This window comes from Monodelphis domestica, chromosome 6 (assembly GCF_027887165.1).
Source record: "Monodelphis domestica isolate mMonDom1 chromosome 6, mMonDom1.pri, whole genome shotgun sequence".
Classification (NCBI taxonomy): Eukaryota; Metazoa; Chordata; class Mammalia; order Didelphimorphia; family Didelphidae; genus Monodelphis; species Monodelphis domestica.
This window is the reverse complement of record NC_077232.1, coordinates 83,515,645-83,538,999: the sequence shown is the minus strand read 5'-3', so window position 1 is coordinate 83,538,999 and position 23,355 is coordinate 83,515,645. Positions and strand designations below refer to the sequence as shown.

The window sequence follows — 23,355 nt, the reverse complement described above, 5'->3', positions numbered from 1 at the left end:
CTCCCCAAAGATTGGGGTGGGGATGAGGAAACCTAACACAAAAGATGGTATAATTAAAGATCATTATAGCCTAGATTCTAGGCGCTGAATCTAAGAAAATGCAATTCAATGGGAATAAATGGGTTTTTAAATTGGATGGATTCTAAGTAATATGAAAAGGCTTTAGTGATTGTGTCTACTGCACACTCCATATTAGCTGAGTAAACAGAAAGGTCACAGGAACAGAAAAGAAAGGTGAAAGATGGTCTTGAGGGACTCTGACCTGGTAAGATTCTATGTAGAATAATGGAATTTAGGAAGGATGTTGACCATATGGAAAGAATCCAATGGAAATCTACAAGGATGATCAAGATTCTGAAGATTTTTCTGTAAAGGTATCAGTTGAAGAAAGTGGGGTGTTTTACCCAGAGAAGAGAAGACAGCAGGAGACAAGAAGTTCTCTTTGAGAGTATGAAATGCCATATTACAAAGAAGGGATTTGACTTGTTCTGTTTTGGTTCCAGAAGGCAAGAATAATGGAGAAGTAGAGAAGGAGATTCCAAAAGAAGTAGATTTAGGCTTAGGCACATGGGAGGAAAAAAAAATTCTAATATTGGGAGCTATCCAAAAGAGGAATAGATCACCTAAAGAGGAAGTGAGGTTGCCATACCTGGAGATGCACAAGTGAAAGTCATATGACCATGCATTAGTAATTCCATAGAAGGCATTCCTGCTCAGATTGGTATTGGATAAAATGACCTCTGGGGTTTCTCCAAACTATAAAATTCTGAGAAAGCATTCATTATGATTACTCAATTGCCATTTTCTTCTCTTATCACATAATTTTTTAAAGCATGCAACACATATGTGATGATCAACAGGTTATAATCTCAACAAATGAATACTCCTAGGAACAGAAAAATCCAATTAGAACTAACTGAAGCAGAATAATAGTGGCAAGAATGAATGCAAGAGTATAACTGGATTGTTCCATTCCCTATTTGGTATATTGATGTGTGTGTGTGTGTGTGTGTGTGTGTGTGTGTGTGTGTGAAACCCAACAACTCATTTTGGATTAAAAGCCATGAACATTTTTTTTAAATCAGTGAGGTTCTTTGATTACCTCTACAAACTCAAAATTTAACTTCTTTGGGACAAAATAAAAACAAAAACAAAAAACACATTTTGTTTCTACCTGATCTGGGTGACAACATGAAAGGACTCTCCAAGGTTATTTAGCTTAAATAGAGACAAATAATAGCAGGTCATACATATAATGCTTTGTAGCTTGCAAAAACAAAAAATAAAACCTATGAAGAATATGATAAATATAGATGAAGAAATAGATTTAGATGGGAATTTAATTGCCCAAGATCACATTGCTAATAAAAGACATAGTTAGTAGCTCTATTGATCTTAATGAATTATTGTTAAATATGAAACAAATTATTATTAATCCCCACAAATTTAGCGCTTCACTATTGACAAAATAGTTTCTATACAGCAGCCTAATCTAGTAGGTAAATTAAAACATTTTAACTTTTATTTATAGATGGGAAAGCTAAAATATCAGAGAAAGGGACTGATCCAAGGTCATAAAGCTATTGAATTGGCTCAAACATGTTGAACATAAGATATAGCACAGTAAAGAGCAAGGAGGATGAGATAAGGATCCAGGGTTTTGGATTTCAAGTCCACCTCTATTACTTACTTACTATCTATGTGATCTATGGAAAATTGTTTATACTCTCTGTGCCTCAGTTTCATCCTGTTTGAATAGAGCACTTCTGAGATCATTTCCAGTTTTAAAATTAGGATCCTATGAACAGAACTTTTTCATTCTGTCATGCTGCTTTATATAATAAAAATTAAAACAAGACCCTAAGAAATATCATAAAAGCCTTGGTCATTGTCTATTTTTACAAATCTACAGAGCTGTTGTTTTATTTAGGCCACAGCAAAATAATGAAGCTTTTCAATAAATGTGGATTATTCTTAGTACATTGTGTATAAAACCTGCAGAATGGACTTTAAAAAAATTAATGTTATCTCAAGTCCTTGCTTGTACAGGCAAAGAATTGACCTTGCTACAGACAAAATTAACAAATCTCTCTCTCTCTCTCTCTCTCTCTCTCTCTCTCTCTCTCTCTCTCTCTCTCTCTCTCTCTCTCCACTTCTCCCTCTCCCTCTCTCACTGTTTTTCTGTCTGTTTCTCTCTGTCTTCTTTGTATCTCTCTTTCTGTCTCTTTTATCTATCTGTTTCTCTGTCTGTCTATCTCTGTCTCTGCATATACATGTCTGTCTCTCTCTCAAGGTTAGTCATAAATAGCCCTATATTTGGACATCGATAAATATTTCAGCCAGCAAAGTGCTGGGAGTATAAAGATGTTTGCAACTAGGCTACTTCCTACCTGTGAAATGGAGAGTATTTTATAAAAGCAAGATATAAACCAATCAAAGGGAATAAAGAAGCAATTATCTAAAAGACTCAAGCTGAAGACAATATTTGCTTCCAGGCTACCTGGGGAGTATAAGCAGGGGATTTCTACACAATTATCTGGATAATTATATTTCTTCTCCCTTAGAAGAACAGGTTGAGTAATAGAGTGGCACAGTGTAAAAAGTGTATTGGCTATGGGGTTCAAATCCTGCCTCTGCTGCTTACTACCTGTGTAACTTCAGGCAAGTCCTTTGATTGCCCTGGGCTCCAGCTTTGACAACTGTAAAAAGAAGCATTAAACAAGGTGGCCTCTGATCCTTTCCAGCTCTAGATCCATGCTGCTCCTAATAGCTTCTATTTCTACAATGTCTTAATACTTGCAATATAATTTTCTCACAACAGCCCTAAAGGGCAGGTGAGGCAAACATTATTACTTCCATTTTACAGATGAAGAAACAGAGACTCGGAGGAATAAATTACTTGTCCATGGCCACATGAGAATAGGTGCCAAATCTAGCATTTGAACATAGATCATGCAACTGTAGAAAGAACACTGAAGCCAGAGTCAGTTATGAGTCAAATCTCACCTCTGATATAACCTACCTAACCTTAGGCCAGTCACTTACCTCTTTGGGCTTCCATGTTACTAATTTTTAAAATTAAGGGGGTTAGACTGGAGGGCTTCTGAGGTCTTTCTGGGTCTCTAGCCTTTGAATCTAGTCTTTCCCCCATTGTATCAAAATGCACTGTACCAACAATAATCATCCGTTTCCCACTAACATGCTTTCATGTGAATCCTTTATCTCATCAGACCTCAAAGGGCCTCTGAAGGGATCATTATTTCCATTTGACAGATGACGAAACTGGAATATAGAAGAGCAGAGTGACTTACAAAAGGTATGAGGCTAATAAGCATGAAGATGAAGTTGGGACTACAATAATAAGAGCAAACATATAAAGCACCCACTCTATGCAAAGCAAGGACTAAGGACTAAAAGAGGATACAGAGTTCATATTATCTATTGCCCTTGCTTACAGTGAAATATATAGTCTGAGGAGACCTGCTAATTAAATATTCTGATACTGCTATTTCCAGTGGGTGGAGGAGTCTCATCTCTGCCATTAGGCTATGCGATTTTTGACATCAAGGGCTTTATCTCCTGTAATACCCTATAAGAAAACAAATGACTTTCTTCAAGGCATTCTTTGTGTATGTCTATTATCTTTTTTTGATTACAAAGTGTCTAGGCAGGGCCACATAAGCTATGGATGCTTAATAAATGTTGCACTGAATTGAATTACTGCCAATATGTTTTGCATATAGCAGACACTTAAATGTTTATTGAACTGAAATAACATGATAGAGAGGGTACTGCCCTTGCAATCAAGAATTCCTGGGATCACATTTAACCTCAGCTACTAAATAGTTGTGTAATCCTGAGCAAGTTACTTAATCCTCTGTGCCTCAGTTTCTTCAACTGTAAAGGGAGGGGTTTGAACATGATGGCATCTAAAGTTCCTCCCTGCTTGAAATCAATGATTTACTTGCAAAGGAAAACTGAGAAAACATTTAACTGTAAGAGTCACATAAATAGACATTTGACAGTGAGCATTATATACAATTCTTCACCTTGAGTTGGCAAGAAGAAATTGGTAATTAAGCATCGTGAAGTACCCTAGAACAATAGTCACTAGGTAATGTCAGAATCTTCCTGGTGATACTCTGTGGTCTTTGAAACCTGGAGCACCATGATGCCAGAATAATTTAAATAACAAACAATTCAAAGGGCAATGGAAAGATGGATGGAAAGCATAATTAGGCTGGAGCATGCTAGGGCACTAATTCTAGCTAATCTTTCTATAATGCTTAAAGTACTCTTGATCAATTAATAAGCATTTATTAATCATCTACTATGTGCCAAGCACTATGTTAGGTGCCAAGGATACAAATATCGAAATGAAAGTCTTTGCCTCTTGGGAACTTATGTTCTGTTGGGGAGGTATTATAATCCCCATTTACAAATGGGCAAACTGAGTCTCACTCTTAAAGCTAGTAAGACTTTGGCCAGGATTCAAAATTAGTTCTCCTGGTTCTCTAATACACTTTCCACAATACCATGATAGAGCTACATTAGGACTTGTAGGAGGAGTGGATTTAAAGAACTGTAAAAGGTGATAAGAAAGTTATGAAACAAAAGTGAGAGACCACAGATGGGTAAATTAAATTCTTCTTTGGTGCCTTCAAGATAATAAATAACTATTATTTATATATGGGGCAGCTAGGTGGAATAGTTGATAGAGTGTTAGGTCTGGACTTAGGAGGATCTCAGTTCAAACCTGACCTCAGACATGTACTAGCTGTGTGACCTTGGGGTAGTAATTTAACTTGTTTGCTTCAGTTTCTCATTTGTACAATGAGCTAGAGAAGGAAATAGCAAAGCACTACAGTATCTGTGCCAAGAAGATCTCAAAAGAGATCATGAAGAGTGGAACACAACTGAAAATGACTGAAAACAGTATTTATATAGCACTTTTTGGTTTGCAAAGTATTTTACATATATTATCTCATTTCATCTTCACACAAACCCTATGAGGGATTTTGCAGATGAGGAAAACCCATTTTAGAAATGAGGGAATTTAGAAAAGCAGAAGTTAAATGACTTCCCTAGGACCATACCATTAATATATGACTGAGGTAAGATTCAAATTCAGCTCATCATTACCCCAAATCAAGATATCTATCCACTAAGCTATGTAGAAATAGTGAAAGGTCTCTACTTAGGCAAAGTCAGGACAAAGACTCAAATCTTGTACTCTTTCTAACCCAATTCAGTATTAATAAACCCTTTGATTTTCTACATCACAAACATAATTGTCATGGAGCTAAAAAATATAAAGGTCGCTAATTATGCCCTTGGTCATGACAAATTGTAAGATTCTGAAGGGGAAAGTCTATGCTTTAAATTCTAGAATGTTAGAGGTAAATAAATCTTCCTATTATTTTTCTTTTTGCTCCCAGGGATCTTATCTTAGGGAAGGAAATCCAGCAAATATTCCTGGTTAAGGGAATAGATTAATTAAATTGGAAAAGTTGCCCCAATGGTACAAATTGACCTCGGGCTTCTGAGCTGTAAATGAACATACTGCTCCCCATAGTGTAAAAATAAAAGGCGAGACTACAAAAACTAATAAAGCAATGGATTTGATTATTGGTTATAAACTGATTTCAGATACTCTGCTGAGCTAGCAAAGTATCCTTAGTTTATATCAGTGAAGAGAAACTCATAATTGAACTTCTCTTCAGGGCCAGGTACAAGGATGCTAAAGAGACTCTAACATTTTTTATTATAAAAAATAAAATATTTATTGTGAATATAAGGATACAAAAGGATTTCTAACTCTAAGGGATTTTAACTACACCCAAATAAAATTCCTTGGTTCCACAAGGAACCTCTTCTCCTGTTTTTCACAGGCTACACTAATCTTTCCTGATCTGATTAACCCAAATTTTCCCTATTCTACAATAAACCACACTATTATCCTTATAACTCTTAACTTTGCCTCCAAGTTATAAAAATAACAAAGGCTAGATGGTTGAGTCTCAACAAGAATCAAGTTAGGACTCTGAGCTTCAGCAGACTGAGTCCAAACCAAAGACCAGGTGTTTCTTTGGTCCTCTCAGTTAAACAATCTATAAAGACAGTACTAGATAGTCAATAGTGTTTCCCAAGTTGGAAAAAGAAAACACTTAACTCCTTCAGGTCTTTACCTCAGACAGTGAGAAAGAGAGAGAAAGAGATTGAGAGAGAGAGAGAGAGAGAGAAATTACCTCCTCAAAGCTCTCAGAGCAAGAGTCTCTGTGTGTGACTCTGTCAACTGCCAGAGACCAACTGCCACTCCCAGAGACCAATTACCAGAGAAAAACTATTATAACTGTCAACATTTGAAATTGACAGTCTCAGCTCTGCTTGAAACTCCAATTCTTTCTCAAGTCAACTTCTCTACTTCTTATCTCTAAACTAATATAACAAGACTTATTTTCTAATATCATTCTTGTAATTTAAGTACAAAATATTAAAATCAGATAGGGCCAGGGCAGCTATCAGTGGATAGAGAGCCAGACCTGGAGATTGGAGATCTCAAGTTTAAATCTGGCCTCAGATAATCCTAGCTGTGTGACCCTGGGCAAATCACTTAACCTCAATTGCTTATCATTCTTCTGCCTTGGAACCATTACTTAGTGTTGATTCTAAGACAGATGGTAAAAGTTAAAAAAAAAAACAAGATAGCATACAGAGCAGTGCTAGATTTGGGAGAGGTTCTTTTAGGGAGACCGCATCTTTTGTAGCCCCCTTATTTCACAAACAAGAAAATCAAGGCCCAAATGGATCTGATGACTTACCTCAAGGTACTATAGCAAGGTGGAACTGGAAATCAGTCCTTTTTCTACTATACCACCCTATTATCAATCAAAGTTGATCAGTTATGACAAATATTATTGGAGACATTTACATAGATTGCAATAATAATAGTTGATATTCCTAAAGAGATTTAAAGTTTGCAAGCATCTTTCCAACAACTCCAATAAGAAGGTAGTCAGGAATCTTTATCCTTCTTTTCCAGGTTCGTAGAGATGAAATGACTTTGTTTTTCAACATATAGTTAATAAGAGGTAAATCTGAGCCTAGGTTTGCTCGTGAGTTCATGTGCATTCTCCAGTAAGATACACACCATACATTCATCAATCAGAATTTCATTTAATCCTCATAAAAATCCAGGGAGATAGGTGCTATTTTACAGAAGAGAAAACAGAGGCAAAAAGTATCAAAATGATAGCAACTGGTACCTGTGTTTAGATAAAGAAAGAGACCCCAGTTCATCTAAAAAGGCAGCATGATGCATTGCAGAGAATTGTATTGAGTCATAAGATCTGAGTTGTGGTTGCATTTATAACAATTGTTGGCTAGCTGTTCTTATTGAGTTTCAGGTTTTTTTTTTTTATCAATTGTCAAATGTTGAAAGAATAACCCTTACTTAGGGTCCACTATGAGGACCTAGTAAGGTAATATATGTAGGAGTACTTGGTACACACAGAAGTTGTTGTTACAAACCGATGATTGTCAGAACTTGGGAAATGGACCACAAGCAGGGAAACCCAAGGGATAGATTGATAACTAAGTGGTTCTCATTTACTTATTGAGGCTAGGTCTGTACTAGAGAAAGCAGGTGGACAATAGAGTCATTTTCCTGATAATTTAATTGCATTCAACTTCCCAATGAGAAAATTCAATTACCCTCCAGAATTTTTTTTTGTGGCCTCCAGAGGGAAAAAAATACCCACTCATTTCAATAGGAATGATCTTAGTCAGCAATTCTCTTGGATCTTTGAGGTTAGTGATAGGGGAATCATCTCTGAACTCTTGTGAGGGAGTAGAAAGTATATTGAATTTAGAGTTAGAGACCTGGGCTCATATCTCAACTCTGCCACTTACTATCTCTGTGATCTTGGACAAGTCCCTTCATTTCTCTGGACCTCAAATCTGTAAAACAGAATTAGACTGGAAGATTTCTAAGACCTCTCTTAGCTTTCAATCCTATGTTCTCAGAAGAGGGGAGGGGAAGAAGGCATGGTCATTTAGACTGTCATTTTTTCCAAAACACCAAAATCTTGATTTCTTTTGCCTTCTTGTTGACTAATATCTCTCAAGAGACTTTCCCTGATAGATTATAATGAATCTTTCATGTTTCTATGCTACAAAATAAAACTGCTATTACTAATATTACTTCTACTATTACTACTACTACTACTATTACTACTATTTCTTCTACTTCTACTACTATACCTACTGCTGTGGCTACTGTTGCTGTTGCTATACATATCTTTTTGTCTGTCTACCTAATCCACCCATTCATCCATCTATCTATCTATCTATCTATCTATCTATCTATCTATCTATCTATCTATCTATCTATCCATCTGTCCACCTATCTGCCTACTATCTATCTATCTATCCATCTATCTATCTATCTATCTGTACCTGCCTACCTACTTATGTAGTACTTGGGATCCTATGACAGGGGGCAAAACCACTCATTCCTGGCCATCATTAACACGGGAAAAAAAGTGACAAGTGATGTGCAAGGTATGGGTTATATTTAAACAGAAATATGGACTGAAAACACAATATTTCAATATGGTAGAATAGAATGAGATAACTGGGACCAAAGAAATATTTGGTGATTATTGTCATTCAACAAGAAAATCAAAACAATACCAAGGTGTTACTTTTGCACTTGGGCAAAGATGATGATAGACAGAAATAATCAATGTTGGAGGAGCTTCCTGAAGATAAGTAAACTTGTCTCCCACCACTGGTGAAACTAAAAATTGGTTCAACCGTTCTGGAGAAAAATTCAAAAATATGCTAACCATATTACTAACTGCAACCTACTGCTAGTCATGTATTCCAAGGAAAACAATGAGAAAACAAAAGGTCCTTAAATGCAATGAGATATTCACAACAGCATTCATTGACCTTCCCCACAGTTCCCATTCAAGTACATATTCAGTTTATCAAGCCCCTTCTCATCCACAATCTCATCTAAGATGGCATCTAACTAGTGGATGTTGTAGATCATAGTGATAGAGTGGTGGATTTGGGGTCAAACAGAATACTAAAGTTGGGATTAGGAAGATCTGAATTTGAATCCTGTCATAAACATTTAAGTTATATGACCCTGGAAAAAATATTTGACTTTTTTTGTGCGTAATTTTCCTCATCTGTAAAAAAAAAAAAATCATAATATAGGGATCATAATAGCATCTACCAAACATTTGCTCATTTTGTGAGGATCAAATGAAAAAACACATGTAACATAGCTTACAAATCTTAAAGTGGCCTATGAATGCTAGTTATTATTATTATCTCACCTCTGACATGAGCACTGCATAGCCCTTCTTGGCATTTACTCTTCATCTGTTAAATGGGGATAACAGTACCTGAAAGATGTTGTGAGGCTCAAGTAAAATAATCTATGTAAAGTCCTTTGTAAACTGCAAAAGATTATCTGGACATTAATTATGATTATGATGTATTGTCAGAAAAATTATGTGACGGAAACAAGTCTGATATTATCCCCATTATACAGATGAGAAACTTCAAAAATTTGAGAGATATCCTCAAATTCACAGCTAGTAGGCAGACAGAATGAGCAAGCAGGTTTCCTAATTCAATTTCCACTTCCAAGCTAGATGTAAATCAGTTTCTGAAGCTGGTCTACAAATATATGGAAATAGACATGAATTTGAGGTATTTATTCCATTTCATTCTACTTGACAGCAAATGTGTCATCAAAAACAATTGATGATTTCTCTTTTTGCAATACAGAGAAAGAAAGTAATAGGAAGTCTGGGATGAAGAATATGGGTCTCTGGGTAACTGACTGTAAAGTCATATATAAATGCTGACTATTATAGGTATATTGATTATGCTATCATTCTGTATTCCTTTTGACTGAATTTCAAATTTTGTTTGCCAGTAGAATAAAATGTTATATCTGCACGATTGTTTTCATTTAAATTCAGTCCATAATTTTTATAACATCCATCAAAAGATTTGTGGTCTAAATTCCAGATTTCTCACTTACTTCTTATATGACCAGGAGCTCCTCAGTCTAGGTGTTGGTTTTCTTATCTTTAAAGTGAGGCGGATGGGCTAGATGACTTTTACAGTTCCTCCCAGCTTTGGCATCCTCTGTGTCTGTTGTTGTTTTGCTAATATTTTATCTTAGGACAACTGCATTCCAGAAGCTATGTGTTAGAGTGAATAGAGAGCTGGCCTCACTTAACTTTTCAGAATTCCCCCACCCCTAACCTTCACACATTCTCTAACACTATAAGCTGCAAATCAGGCTCTGATATGCATGGATCCAGGGCATTCTCTGTCTCTCTCCCTTCTCTGCCTCTGTCTCTATCTCTGCTTCTCTCTCTCTCTCTCCCCTCTCTCAATATATATGCATGTAGGTGTACATATATTATGTGTATGTTTATTTTGCTGTCTGTATAGATCAGTCCTCTGATTTAATTAATACTGGGAAATATATGTATGCATGTATGTGTGTATACACACATACACATATGTATGTGTGAGTATATATGCTGAATTATGTAATTTATTATATGTTCAAAACCATATACACATGTGTACCTAGGGATCCTTTTGACTACACCATTCCATGTTGATTTTTTGGTGCTTTCAGGAATTTACTAGCATTAACATTCTATTTCATGTTTTTAAATGTTTCTGGTGTCTAATATTCTATGTTACATTATTCCTTCTATCTTAGGAGTTCTTATCTGGGGTCTGTGAACTTTAAAAATATATTTTTATAGCTGTATTTCAATAGAGCTGAATAATCCTATGAATTTTATTTTATGCACTTAAAAGCACGATTCAGAAAATGGGTCTGTAGGTTTTACCAGTTCAACAAAGGGGTCTGTGACCTTAAAAAAAAAAAAAAACCAAAGTCATGGTCCTTGTTCCTGCCTGACTCGGTCTACCATGCAGTGTTCTCTATTCCAAGGTCTCGTCCAGCTCTGATATTCCATGTTCTAAAGCCCCTTCCAGCCTAATGTGATACGATTCTTTGTCTCCCTGCCCCTGCCACCCAGCTCGTGATAATTATAGCTCTCAGACACACACTGTAAATACATTTTGCTAAGGTACATATGAAAGTTTAGCAACTTCTCTTTTGGAGAGGGGCTGTATTGCAGAATTAAAACCAATATAGGCTTGTACTTGCTTTTTGAATGGACTATTTCCATTAGATCTGCCAGTGTAACAGAAAACTACAACTGAGCATAAACATAGCCTGGAAAAACCTTCCTTTTTGAACGAGACCCAGAAGAATGCATTTCTCTGCAAGACTTTATCCACCCCTCGAGCAGAAAGCACAAGGAGGCTTTCAAGATTTGATTTTTTAAAAAGAATTAACAGCTCAATATGTTAAAAGTACATTGACTTTTAAATTCCATTTCAAGTAGGAATATATGAATTACATTATACTTTTCCCCTCCCCTCAACTGATACTGCATTAGAGTTAAAATCATATATATATATATACACACACACACACATATATGTATTTGTGTCTACACACATATACACATATTGCATGAATATAATACACATGTTGGCAGGAATGAGAGGCAGAATGGAAGAATGGAAAAGATGCTAGACTTGAAATCAGAAGGATCTGGGTTTAATCACATAGATGCATAGATAGAGGGGTATCCCAAAAGTCATAGTGCTATCTTAAACTATTAAAGCTTAAGTTAGCATTAAGAAGGGCATCTAGGTGGCTCAGTGGATGGAGAGCCAGGCTTGGACATAAGATGTCCTGGGCTCAAATCTGGCCTCAGATACTTCCTAGCTGGGTGACCCTGGGTAAGTCACTTAATCGCAATTGCCTAACCCTTATTATCTGTCTTCTAACTTAGAGCCTATCCTTATTATTGATTCTAAGATAGAAGGTAAGGGCTTGTTTTTTAAAATAAAATAAAATAGCACTAAGTTTGGGACTCTTGTACCTATAGAAATATATGTATGTAAATGCACATAAATACTTGAAAAAATTCATCAATAGATGATTTGGTTGAGGTGACTGCCAAACAAGGAAGATTAAGTATTTTCCAAACAAATGAAACTAACAGGGATTTTTGACCTAGAGCCAAGGATAATTGTGGGATGTGCTAGCTGTTTTCCTATATTTTATAAAATAGAGCTAGAGCTGCAATTTACGCAGGGTCACACAGTTACTAGGTGGAACTGTCCTCAAGGGTCAGTATTTCTTTAAGTCAAAACTGAGAATTGAGGAGATGATCAAGTCCAACCCTCTTGATACAAATGGGGAAACTGAGAGCCATAGAGGGGAGTATCCCTCTGAGTCTCACATCTATTTAGAGGCAGATCCAGGATTCAAACCTTAGTCTTTACTTCCAAAATCAGGGCTCTTTCCATTATATTATGCTTCCTTTCAGGGTGGCCATGTGGGAGACAAATGACATATATTCTTTTTGGCCACAAAATAAAGCCAAAAGGTGGGCATTTATAGAGATGTAGATTCTAGCTCAATACCAGATTTTAGGCACATTCAACTCATTGTGAGCTTACTTGGGATTTTCTTGACAGAGATATTGCAGTTGTCCGCCATCTCCTTCTTGAGCTCATTTTGCAGAGGAGGAAACTGAGGCTAACAGAGTGAAGTGACTTGACCAGAGTCACATACAACTGATAAGTGTCTGAGGCCAGTTTTGAATGCAGGAAGGTGAGTCTTCCTGACTCCAGGCCTGGCATTCTCTCTACTGTACTACCTAGCTCCCCATTTGGTACTAGGAAAAAGTTCTAATAATTAATAGCTGTATGATAAGAGAAGGGATTTATTTGTTGAGGTACTAAGCTCCCTTCCATTATAGCTCTTTAAACAGAGGTCTGGATGGTCAGTCTCCCAGGAAGTGGGAGAACAGATTCATGCTGCAGATAGAGGCTGGGGAAGGTGACTTCTAAGCTGGCTTTCGATTCTATGATTCTATATCCCTACACATTTTCCCTGGAAGACTATTACTTCCATATTATGGCTTACACAAAGATTCCAAAGTAGAATTTTAGCTTAACTTATCCAGATAATACAGTGTTTTGCTGCTGGAAATCTGAGAACTAAGCAGGCACAAATGGATGGTATTGATAAGATACTTAGACAGATGAAGAAACTAAAGAATGAAGGAGCCAATTATTCAAGGACAGATAGCCATTTAATAACAGAATCAGGGTAAGAACCCAAATCTACTGATTTCTGGAACAGAGCCCTTTCCCATTTATAAAATATTGATTAATTTAGTAATTCATTAATTTGGTATTTATATCAAAATTTTATATGTGAAAATGATACAAAATGATTTTCTGATGCCCACCAGTAATTTACTTCACTTCCTTAACAGCCCTTGTTTTTACTACTGATGATGTGTGTATTATATGTGTAAAGTGTTTAGAAAAACCCTTTACTTAAAATATATCATCTGATTTTCACAACAAGGTAAATTTTGTAGGCATTAGCAACCCCAGTTTAAAGATGAGAAAACTGAGATTTAGAAATTAATTTACTGAGGGGCACACTGGAGTATTCCCTCATAGGTCAATATTTCTTTAAGCCAAAATCAAGCCCTTTATCAAGTACCAAGTGCAGGGTCTGGAATTATCTTGATAAGTTCAGATCTGACTTCAGACACCTCCTAGTTTTGTGATCCAGGGGCACCCTGTTTGCCTCAATTCCTCTTCTATGAGATGAGCTGGAGAAGGAAATGGAACACTGCTCCAGTGACTTTGCCAAGAAAAACCCCAAAATGAGTCATGAAGGGTCAGACATGTTTGAAAAACAATGAGCTTATTTTTCTTGCCCTTCCACTTCTCTCAAAAAAAAAATCTCCCAATTCCCCTCTCCCTATCCTCAACCTTGTTGAGTGTTGGAAAGAACATGGCCCTTTACTTCTGAGGGACTTATGAGAATGAATGCTGACCATATCCAGAGAAAGAACTGTGGGAGCAGAAACACAGAAGAAAAACAACTGCTTGATCACATGGGTCAATGGGGATATGATTAGGTATGTAGACTCTAAATGATCACCCTAGTGCAAATATCAATAATATGGAAATAGGTTTTGATCAATGATACATGTAAAATCCAGTGGAATTGCTCGTTGGCTCCAGGAAGGGGGAGGGAGAAGGGGAGGGAAAGAACATGACTCATGTAACTATGGGAAAATATTCAAAATTAATTAATTAAATACATAAATTTAATTTTTAAGAAAGAAAGAACTTGGTCCTTGCAGTCAGATGACTTAGATTTAAGCATCAGGTCAGATATTTACTAATTTATTGGGTGCATTACCTTAGACAAGTCATTTCACCCTATGGGTCTCAATTTCTTCATTTACAAAATCAGGCACCACCTTACTCCACCTCACAAGTTTATTGTAATGAAAGCATTTGGTAAACTTGTTACTTTGTAAATATGAGCCAATTTTAGAATTAAATTTCAAGCATTTCCAAAGCAGTAGGAAAGGTGAGGCCAGAGTTTCTAATGGTGAATTGAAAAGCGAATTTTCATTCAGAGAGCTTCTAGAGTGGGAAGAAAATTTCTTTGAGGATAGTGGGTTTCTTTGTCTCTCTACATGGCTTTTAGGGCTAGGGCCAGGGAGTTTGTACTAGAGGCATTCCAGAACTAAGTTATGAGGAGGGAGGAAGTAGAGTAGAAACAACTCCAGACATAGAGTCAGGCAACTTGGGTTTGAGTCCAGGGATGACCATTAATTCCTGCATGACCTTAGGTAAGTTACATCCTCTGGATTCTTCATTCATCAAATGATGAGGCTGGACTATTGGTTATCACTGGGCTCTCCTGGCTCTAAGGTTTTGTGATCTGTGTCTGTGCCTTTCACCTCCTGTCTGTCTTCTATCATATGTTCAGATGTCTTCAGTGGACAAACTCTGTCTTGATGATTTAAAAGAAGGGAAAGCCTCTTAAGCTCATTATTAGTTCCCTTGCAGACTCCACACTACACCCAGTAAGGAGAGAAACAAGCATTTATTATCATCTCAAGAGGCAGCTAGATTCAGTGAACAGAATGCCAGGCTTGAAGTCAGGAAGATTCATCTAGAGTTCAAATCTAACCTCAAACACTTAGTAGCTGTGTGACCCTGACTAAGTCACTTCACCCTGTTTGCCTCAGTTTCCTCATCCATAAAATGACCTGGAGAAGGAAATGAAAAATCATTTTAGTAACTTTGCCAAGACACTACTGAAAAGACTGAACAAGAACAACCAGCCAATTGTCTGAATCTAATTTATGCTCACAACAATGCAGAGAAATAGTGTTTTTAGTCTCCTTATTTTACAGTTGAGGAAACTGAGGCAGGTTGCTCAAAATCACAGAGCTAGTAAATTATATGGGAATGAGAACTCAGCATTCTTAACTCCAAGCTCATAGCTGTACCCATTGTGGCTTTCCCCAAAACAAGATAATGAGTAGTGCATATTTCTGAAGTATCATGAAGTTTTCAAGATGTTTTCTTTATGCCAACTTGTTAGGAAAACTCAGGTAATAAAGTTATCTTCCTCACTTGATGGAACAGCAAACTAAAGTTCAGAAGGGTGAGTGACTGTTTTAAGGTCACACAGCTTGTGTTAGAGCCAAGATTCCAAACCAAGTGGTCAAGTGCTCTTTCCCCTTCCTAACTGGACAGAGCCTTTAGAAAGACAATCTTGTAATTGAATTTCTCCATTAAAGTTAAAAAAAAATCCCATATGTAGGAAAGTACTCCAGTGTATACCCAAGGCTTATCCTTTTGGAATGTCCTATGCCCAGGGTCTCTTTGTACCTAGAGTTGGGGGAGGGGGGAGTGTTCTGGAAACTGGAGATGGCCTCATAGTCTTTGAGTTACTTTACTTGTTCGAAGAACCTTGTGCAAAAAGCTTAGGGCTCTGGGTTTAGAAGGTTTAGAAGGACATGATGCCTTAAGGTAAAAGTTCTCTTGGGTTAGAGGAATCATAAAGAAGACATACCAGTTATCCCTCAGCAACTCTTACAATTCCTTTTTCAAAGTGTCATTGGGGAGAGTGTGATTATTAGGGGACTGTGGGCAAGAGAAGGATGTGTGGCTGACCCAAGTCCCTCCCTAAGTATATTCTTTAATCTGCAAAACAAACAAACAAACAAAAAGCCACAACTTCTCTGGCAGGCTTCTTTCAGGGCTTAAAATGGAGGAAAGGGAGGAGAATTGTCCTGGGAAAACAGAACCCTCATTTAGCCCAGAGACATTCAGAACAAAATAAGAATTTTTTTCTTCCCCTCTTCATTCTATTTTTCTCTTATACTTTCTCTTCTTTATTAGTTTATCCTCTTTCTTCTTTATTTTGATTGCCCTTTCTTCATTCTGTACTATTCTCATTCTTCCCTTCTCCCCATTCTCTTTCCTTTGCCTAATTTCATTTTCTCTTTCTTCATTCTTCAAAGTCTCTATTTTCCACTTCCTGCTTCCTGCCTTCCCCCCACCCCCTTCATTTTACTCAGGAAAGCTATACTTGGAGTCTGAGTTCTGCCTCAGACACTTACTGGATGTGTGACCCAGGGCAAGTCACTTGATCTCAGTTTGTCTATCTCCTCCTCTGTAAAATAAAGGTGTTAAAATATCACCTACTTTAATGGAGTTTAATGACAATCAAATATACTTTTTAGAAATTATGTAATATTAGCTATGATTGTACTCCGATTTTCCACCCTCTTCTTTTACTTATTTTCTTTTTTATTCTCCCCATTCTTTTTCTCATTCTCTTATCCTTTTCTACTATAAGGTTATCCATCCCAACAACTCTCTCCAAAACTATAAGGTGATATCAAAAACCATTTAATTCAAGTCCAAGGTGAGGAAACTAAGGCTCAGGGGAAGATGTAATAACTGGTCCAAGCTAACAGGGATAATAAACATCAAAGGGGGGATTTGAACTCAGATCCTCTGTCTCCAGAAACAACATTCTTTCCAACATAGAGTCTCATTCTCCCTATTTGCCTACCCACTCCTACCTCTCCCTACTCCCTTGTTTTTCTAATTCCTCTTCCTTTCCATGGCCCCCAGGAGCACAACTGGAATCATCCTGCGTCCCTCTCTTGGCAAGTTGGAGCCCAGGGAGGCAGGGGCCTCAAGGTGTTGAACACCATCAAATTTCTCCTCATCTTGGGGCACTCTTGTAAAAGGACTCCTGGGAGCTACAGAAACTGGCTATTTGGTTTAATCAGGGGCCAGAATGGGTATAGAAGTGGCAAGGTAGATAGAGGAGAGAAAATAGCAAAGCAAGAATCAAAGTCCAACTACCCCAGAGTAAAACCAACAGATTATTATCTTTAACTCTCAGATTTGAGTGGGCCCACTAGGAAGTATCAGGTTATTTCCTGAGGGAAAGTGGGGGAATGTGAGCTGAAGCCAAAGGAGGGCTCATGCAGAAGTCACTGGAGCCATATGAAAACTATGGCTCCTAACCCACCCAGACAGCCATCTCAAAGCATCTCTGCAGAGAGCCAAATGCAGCTGCAACCACCTTCCCAGGATCAATGAGTCTTTCACCTAGAGTGGATAACAACTGCCACTCTTACCCCTTGGGAGCAGGCCTCTTCTTCAGTCCAGTGCTGTTGCCACTGGGGTTAGGGCAGAGGATTGATACAGGAGGATCAAGAAGAAAGTGGGAGGAACCTAGGGTGTTATTCTTCCAATCTAGTCATTGAGAAGGAGAGCAAATATAAAAATCAGGGGAAATGGCTGGGTAAAGGTCAGGAATTAAGTTGATGATGGTAGGAGGGCTGGGGGGGGGGGGGAAGGGGGAGATAGATAGGCAGATAGAAGAAAGTGAAAACAGGAATGAGGGAGTCTAGGTGGGGAATGAATGAGGAAAAGGCAAGGAGAGGGACAAGAACAAAGCAACAGACTAAAGAGATCAGTGGAGGGAAAGAAAATTACTAGGTGAGGGAGGGTAGTGAATGTGGGGAAAGGAGAAAGGGAAGAGAGAAAATGAATGAGAGCGAAGCCAAGGTGGAGGAGAGAGATGACTATCAACTGGGGGAAAGAGGAGTTGGAGGAATTCTTTAGCAGCGGTCTGGGCGACTTCACACTTTATCCGTGGGGGTGGAATAAAACAGCAGGAAAAAAAGAGGGGGAGGAGGTGGAAGAGAAAAAAAGAGTAAAATAGAATAAAGAATGGAAGAGAGGAAGAGGAGAGAATGAGGAGAGGAGGGAAGAAAGGAGAGGCACAGAAGGGCAGATAGAACAGTGACAGAGAGAGAAACAGACAGAGACAGAAGGAAAGAGGAAGGCAACCATCAAGAGAGAGACCTGGTCAGAGACATCGGGTAGAATCAAAGGGGGAGGAGTGGAGCTTGGGAGGGCAGCCACTGGGCGGGGCAGAAGAGGTGGGGAAGTAAAAAGAAGATTCTTGGGGAGAAAGAGTGAAGAAATTGAAGTTGCTAAAGAAATCTGGTTACAATGGAGAAGAGGAAACTTTCAGAGAACAGATCCAGGATTGGAAACTCCCGCCGCTCCCTGAGCCCTCCGGCTAAATTGTTATAATACACTTTAGGTGTTTTAAAATAATGTATCGACTATATAGTTCATCTATAGGACGGTCATGTGTAGATTATATATGTATACATATGCATATAGTTTGAGAATGTAAATGTGAGTGATCAAAGGTATCTATAGATTGACTACAGGTTGTTGTCCCTCTCACATTTCAAAGTAGTGTCCGGGGACCCCTTTTATCAGTTCTGTAGTTCTGTCTCTCTTGATTATGTCTCTGTTGGTCTGTGTGTGTGTGTGTGTGTGTGTGTGTGTGTGTGTGTTAGACGAAGAAGGATAGTTTGTGAGGTCGAGAGTGCATCTAGAATCTCCCCAGGGTTTTAGAGACAGACCTAATTCCATAGTAAGCATTCCATCCATCTTCCCATCTCGCCCTCTCTGTTCCAGACTAAGGACTGGTGCAACCAAAAGGTTTAGATTACAAAGGTTTATTTAGAAAATAGTTTGGTTTCTTTTTTTTTTCCTCCTTTTTTTGGCAAACATTTTAAATACTTTCAGGTAATCAAAGATTGTCGATGCCCTTCATGCTCAAACCGGCCCTTTCTTCCTTAATCTCTTCCCTGCCCTCATTTCCCCCTCCTTTCCCCAGCTATCCAAACTCCGGTCTCGCGGTCCGGCCAAACCTTACCCGCAATGTACGCCCTCAGCCGGAGTCCGGAGGACTTGCATCCGGCCGGCCAACTTCTGAAGACAGCTTTCGTGGAGACCTCGAACTGAGGTTTCCCCTTTTCCTTCTTCCTTTTCTTTCCATCCTTCCCTCCTCCTCTTTCTTCTCCGCCTCTCCTCTTCAATTTTCCTTCCTTGCCCTTCCACCCACCACCTCCGATGTCCTTCCACCTCTCTCTTTACATCTTTCCCAATTCCTGAGCTAACCCCTCAGCAGTCTCTCCTGATCAGGTCCAGCCCAGCCGCCCCGTCCGGGCTCCCTACAGCCCTCTTCCTCCCAGCCCCACCCCGAGCCCACCGGGGTCACTGCAAGAAGGTCTTCTTCTTCTTTTTGAACAGGATGTGCTTGAAGGACCTCCGGAAGTCTTGGTTGAAGATGGTGTAGATAACCGGGTTGAGGGAGCTATTGCAATAACCGATCCAGAAAAAGAACTTGAAGAGAGTCTCGGGCACCTGACAGGCCTCCCTGCAGATGCCGTACAGGCTGTAGGTGAAAAAGAAAGGGAACCAGCACACGACGAACACGCCCATGACCACAGCGAGCACGAATGTGAAGCGCTTCTCTCTGGCCTGGGTCACCTTTCGGCGGCACAGGCTGCTGCGCTTGCGACGCCGATGGGACGAGAAGAACTCGAGGGAGCGGTTGCTGGCCCGGGACAGGCGGCTCCCAGCACCAGCAGACTGGCCTCCTTTGGTGGAGGAAAAAGAGAAGGAGAAGCCACGGCTGCCCTTACGGGCTGCCGCCTCTTCTCGGCTGCGCCGCCTGCGCCGGTTCTCGGAGGTGCTACTCTCCTCCAGTTCGATGTCCTCGAGCTCCGCACTCTTGCGCAGCTGATGATGGTGATGGTGATGGTGATGGTGAAGATGATGGTGGTGGTGGTGAAGGTGATAGTGCCCATTTTCGCCAGCCTGGAGACGTAGGGAGGCGGCGGCTGCTGCAGCGGTCGAGGGCCCTGCCCCCACTGGCGGTCGGCTGAGCCCGTTCTCTGTCTGGGACGAACCCTCGGGCACAGTGCGCTTCTCCGACAGCGTCCGTGTCCGTAGCTTGGCCACTCGGTAGATGCGAACGTAGACCAGCACCATGATGATGCAAGGCGCGAAGAAAGAACCAATGCAGGACGAAAGGATGTACCACGTCTCATCGTTGAGCTCGCACTGGGGGTACAGGTCGTCCTCCGGGTCCCGGTAGAGGGAGATGAGAGGAGGAAAGGAGATGACCGCTGAGATGAGCCACACCGTTACTATAATGCCCTTGATTCGGCGCGGGGTGCGTTTCAGGTTGTACTCCACCGCCTGCGTCACGGACCAGTAGCGGTCCAGGCTGATGGCGCACAGGTGCACTATGGAGGAAGTGCAGAAGAGGACGTCTAGCGCCAGGTAAATGTCGCACCACACTTTTCCGAAGTACCAGTAGTTCATGAGCTCATTGGCTAGCGAGAAAGGCATGACCAAAGTGGCCACCAGAATGTCAGCGCTGGCCAGGGACACCAGGAACAAGTTTTGGGGTGCTTTCAGGGCTCGGCTGGTCAACACGGCAATCACCACCAGCACGTTACCCACGATGGTGAAGACGATGAGAAAGCTCACCACCGCGGCCAAGCCGGCCACCTCCGCAGGAGAGTATTGGCTCGGGGGCTGCCTCTCCAGGGACTCATTGGAAGATCCCCCTCGGTCGCCAGAGTCGGTACTATTGGTTGTCAGCTGGAGATCCATGACCCCACTACAAGAGCTGCAGCAAAGGGGTCCCCTTCTGGCCCCGTGCACTGGAGCAGAGTCCGCTCTGGTGCTCCCTCCTCGGACACAGTGCCTTCATCGCCGACTCCTCTTTCCACTGACACCCAGCGGCCGCTCCCCGCAGGAGCCTCCCTCAGTCCGTGAACTGTGCTCTCGGGAGACTAGGCAAGCGGCGTCGCTTCTCCTTGTCCCGAAGCTCTCCCCAGACCGGAGCAACACTGGCCGAGCTCTGCTAGAAGAACTGTGTGTCCAGGAGGATATCAGTCCGAGAGCAGTACGAAATTAAACCTAGGCGGAAAAACCCCGGACTGGAACTTCCCCTCAGCTCTCAAGCCCCATGAGCCTGCAGGGGCAAGCAGGGTTTTTAAGTGCAGAAGAGAAGGAAGAAAAAGGAAGAAGCAACTAAGGGGTAGGTGGGAGGGAGTGTTAGGGGGTCATGGCTCAGAAGTGTGACCAGTCCAGCCCTCCCATCCACAAACACACACACACACACACACACCCTCACTACCTCCGCCCCCTTGGTCCCCAGCTGATCAGGAAGAAAACCTGGGTCGTGGAGGCAAGAAATCTCCACGATCTCTCCGGGAAAAACTGGAAGGAGTTAAACGAGGCTGTAGCTGTGGCAGCGGCGGCGGCGGCGGCGGCGGCGGCTGCAGCAATCCCATGGCAAAGCGTTTAACCTGCTAAGTCCATTGGCATCCTGCCCAGCAATCGATGCCCCTTGACGCGGGGCCCTATTGCTTTGCACCGCGATGTCCCAGATAGGCTTGGACTCCAGCTCCTGTACGGGCGGCGGCCGCTCCAAAGCACGGATGGAGCTACTGCCCCGTCCGTCTCCGCCTAGCCTGGCACCCCCATCAGCGATGCCTCCTCCTCTCCTCCTCTTCCTTCTCTTCCTGCTCCTTCTCCTCTTCCTCCTCCTCCTCCTCCCAGGCGCAGCGCCCCGAGTAGCGGCGGATCTCCCAGCCAGGCGCTGTCACGCCCACCTGCGCCGTCGAAACTGCCTAGGAGCTTGGGGAAGGGGGAGGGGGCCCAGGGCACGCCCAAGGCTCAAGGACCCCGCGGGACGAGGCAGTCCGGGAGCTGGCTTGTGTTCGTTTTGCTTCGCACCTGCTCCAAGTTTACTTTTCCGGCCTTCTTCCAGCGGGCGCTTCCTCCTTTCTGCCCCCAGCGGGCTGCTCTGGGCATTATCTTCGCCTCTCCTCTGGTCACTTCCCTTCGTTCTCCAAGGGTTTGCTATGCGTAATCGAGAGAGACTGAGGGAGAATGGCAGGGAAGGAAGTCGCCGTGCGGATCTCGTGGCTCAGCTGTAAACTCAAGTGGAGACGTCTGGGTTTGGATTGCAACTTCGTTTATTGTTCCGCGCGGTGTGGTCTGTGTATGTCTGTTTGCAGAGGGGGTGGGGAGGGGGGCAGAGGAGGCGGAGCCAAGGGAGAAGAGAAGAGGGAGGGGCAAAGAGGATCTGAGAATCTGGTTTTGGAGGTAGAGCCTTCACACGCTTGAGGTCAGTGTAACAACGCGCATCAGCCCATCTGGTGGGAAAGAAGTCGAGGGATTTTATTCTAATTTAATATTATGTGTTGTATGTGTATCTTTTTTTCTTTTGAGCCTTTCATTCTGTTCACTGTTTTAACATTAACACTTGCTGCAGCTTCTACCTCCCTCCGTCTGTTCTCGTAGTTTCATAGAATCATAGATGTTAGAATGTCTCAGAGTGGGGGAATCATAGAACCTAGAACCTAGAATGCCAGCCTAAAAGGAACCTTAGAACATGGAACTCAGTTCTGCAGGAATGATCATTATTTCTCTCATTCCACAGAGGCCCAGAGAGGGAAAGTCACCTGCCTGAAGTCACACAGTGAATTTGTGATGAAGCTGAGGCTCTATCCTAATTCTCTTGGCTTCTCATTTGGAGCCCTTTCTAACTAACGCATCACTATGGTTGTTGACAGAAGCTAAGATTTCCAGGGAGGCCAGCTCTACCCAGCCGACCAGCTCTGTCTGCTGCACATTAATTTATAAGTGAAATCCTTTTGCAATCACAGTAGCAGAACCCCAACCAGCCTTTCCATGGGGAGAATTCTTTTATCTCCTAATGATGAGCTTTTCTTATTAACCTCATCTTTTAAAAATTGTGCCAGGTTCCCTGCGGTTTTTATTGTTATTAATATTATTATTATTTTAGCAGAAAAGTCTATCGAAAATCCATGTTTTTATGGAAAGCATCAAGTCGCATCACTTAGCTGATTGGGGGGTGGGGGAGGACATTTGGCCTGGCTCTCCAACACATGATTTTAAATGCACTTAGAAATTACATCCCAGCTTTGGGGAGTAGGAGATGATTAGGCAGTAGTACCC

General features: G+C 41.0%; 1 protein-coding gene across 1 annotated transcript; it reads right to left on the bottom strand.

Annotated features, from left to right (window-relative positions):
- Positions 1 to 19,009: 19,009 nt before the first annotated feature.
- ADRA2C (adrenoceptor alpha 2C) lies at positions 19,010 to 22,383 on the bottom strand. The gene has a single exon (XM_056802369.1). The coding sequence runs from the start codon at positions 20,974 to 20,976 to the stop codon at positions 19,567 to 19,569; it is 1,410 nt and encodes a 469-aa protein (XP_056658347.1). The 5' UTR covers positions 20,977 to 22,383; the 3' UTR covers positions 19,010 to 19,566.
- Between the last annotated feature and the right edge of the window lie 972 nt (positions 22,384 to 23,355).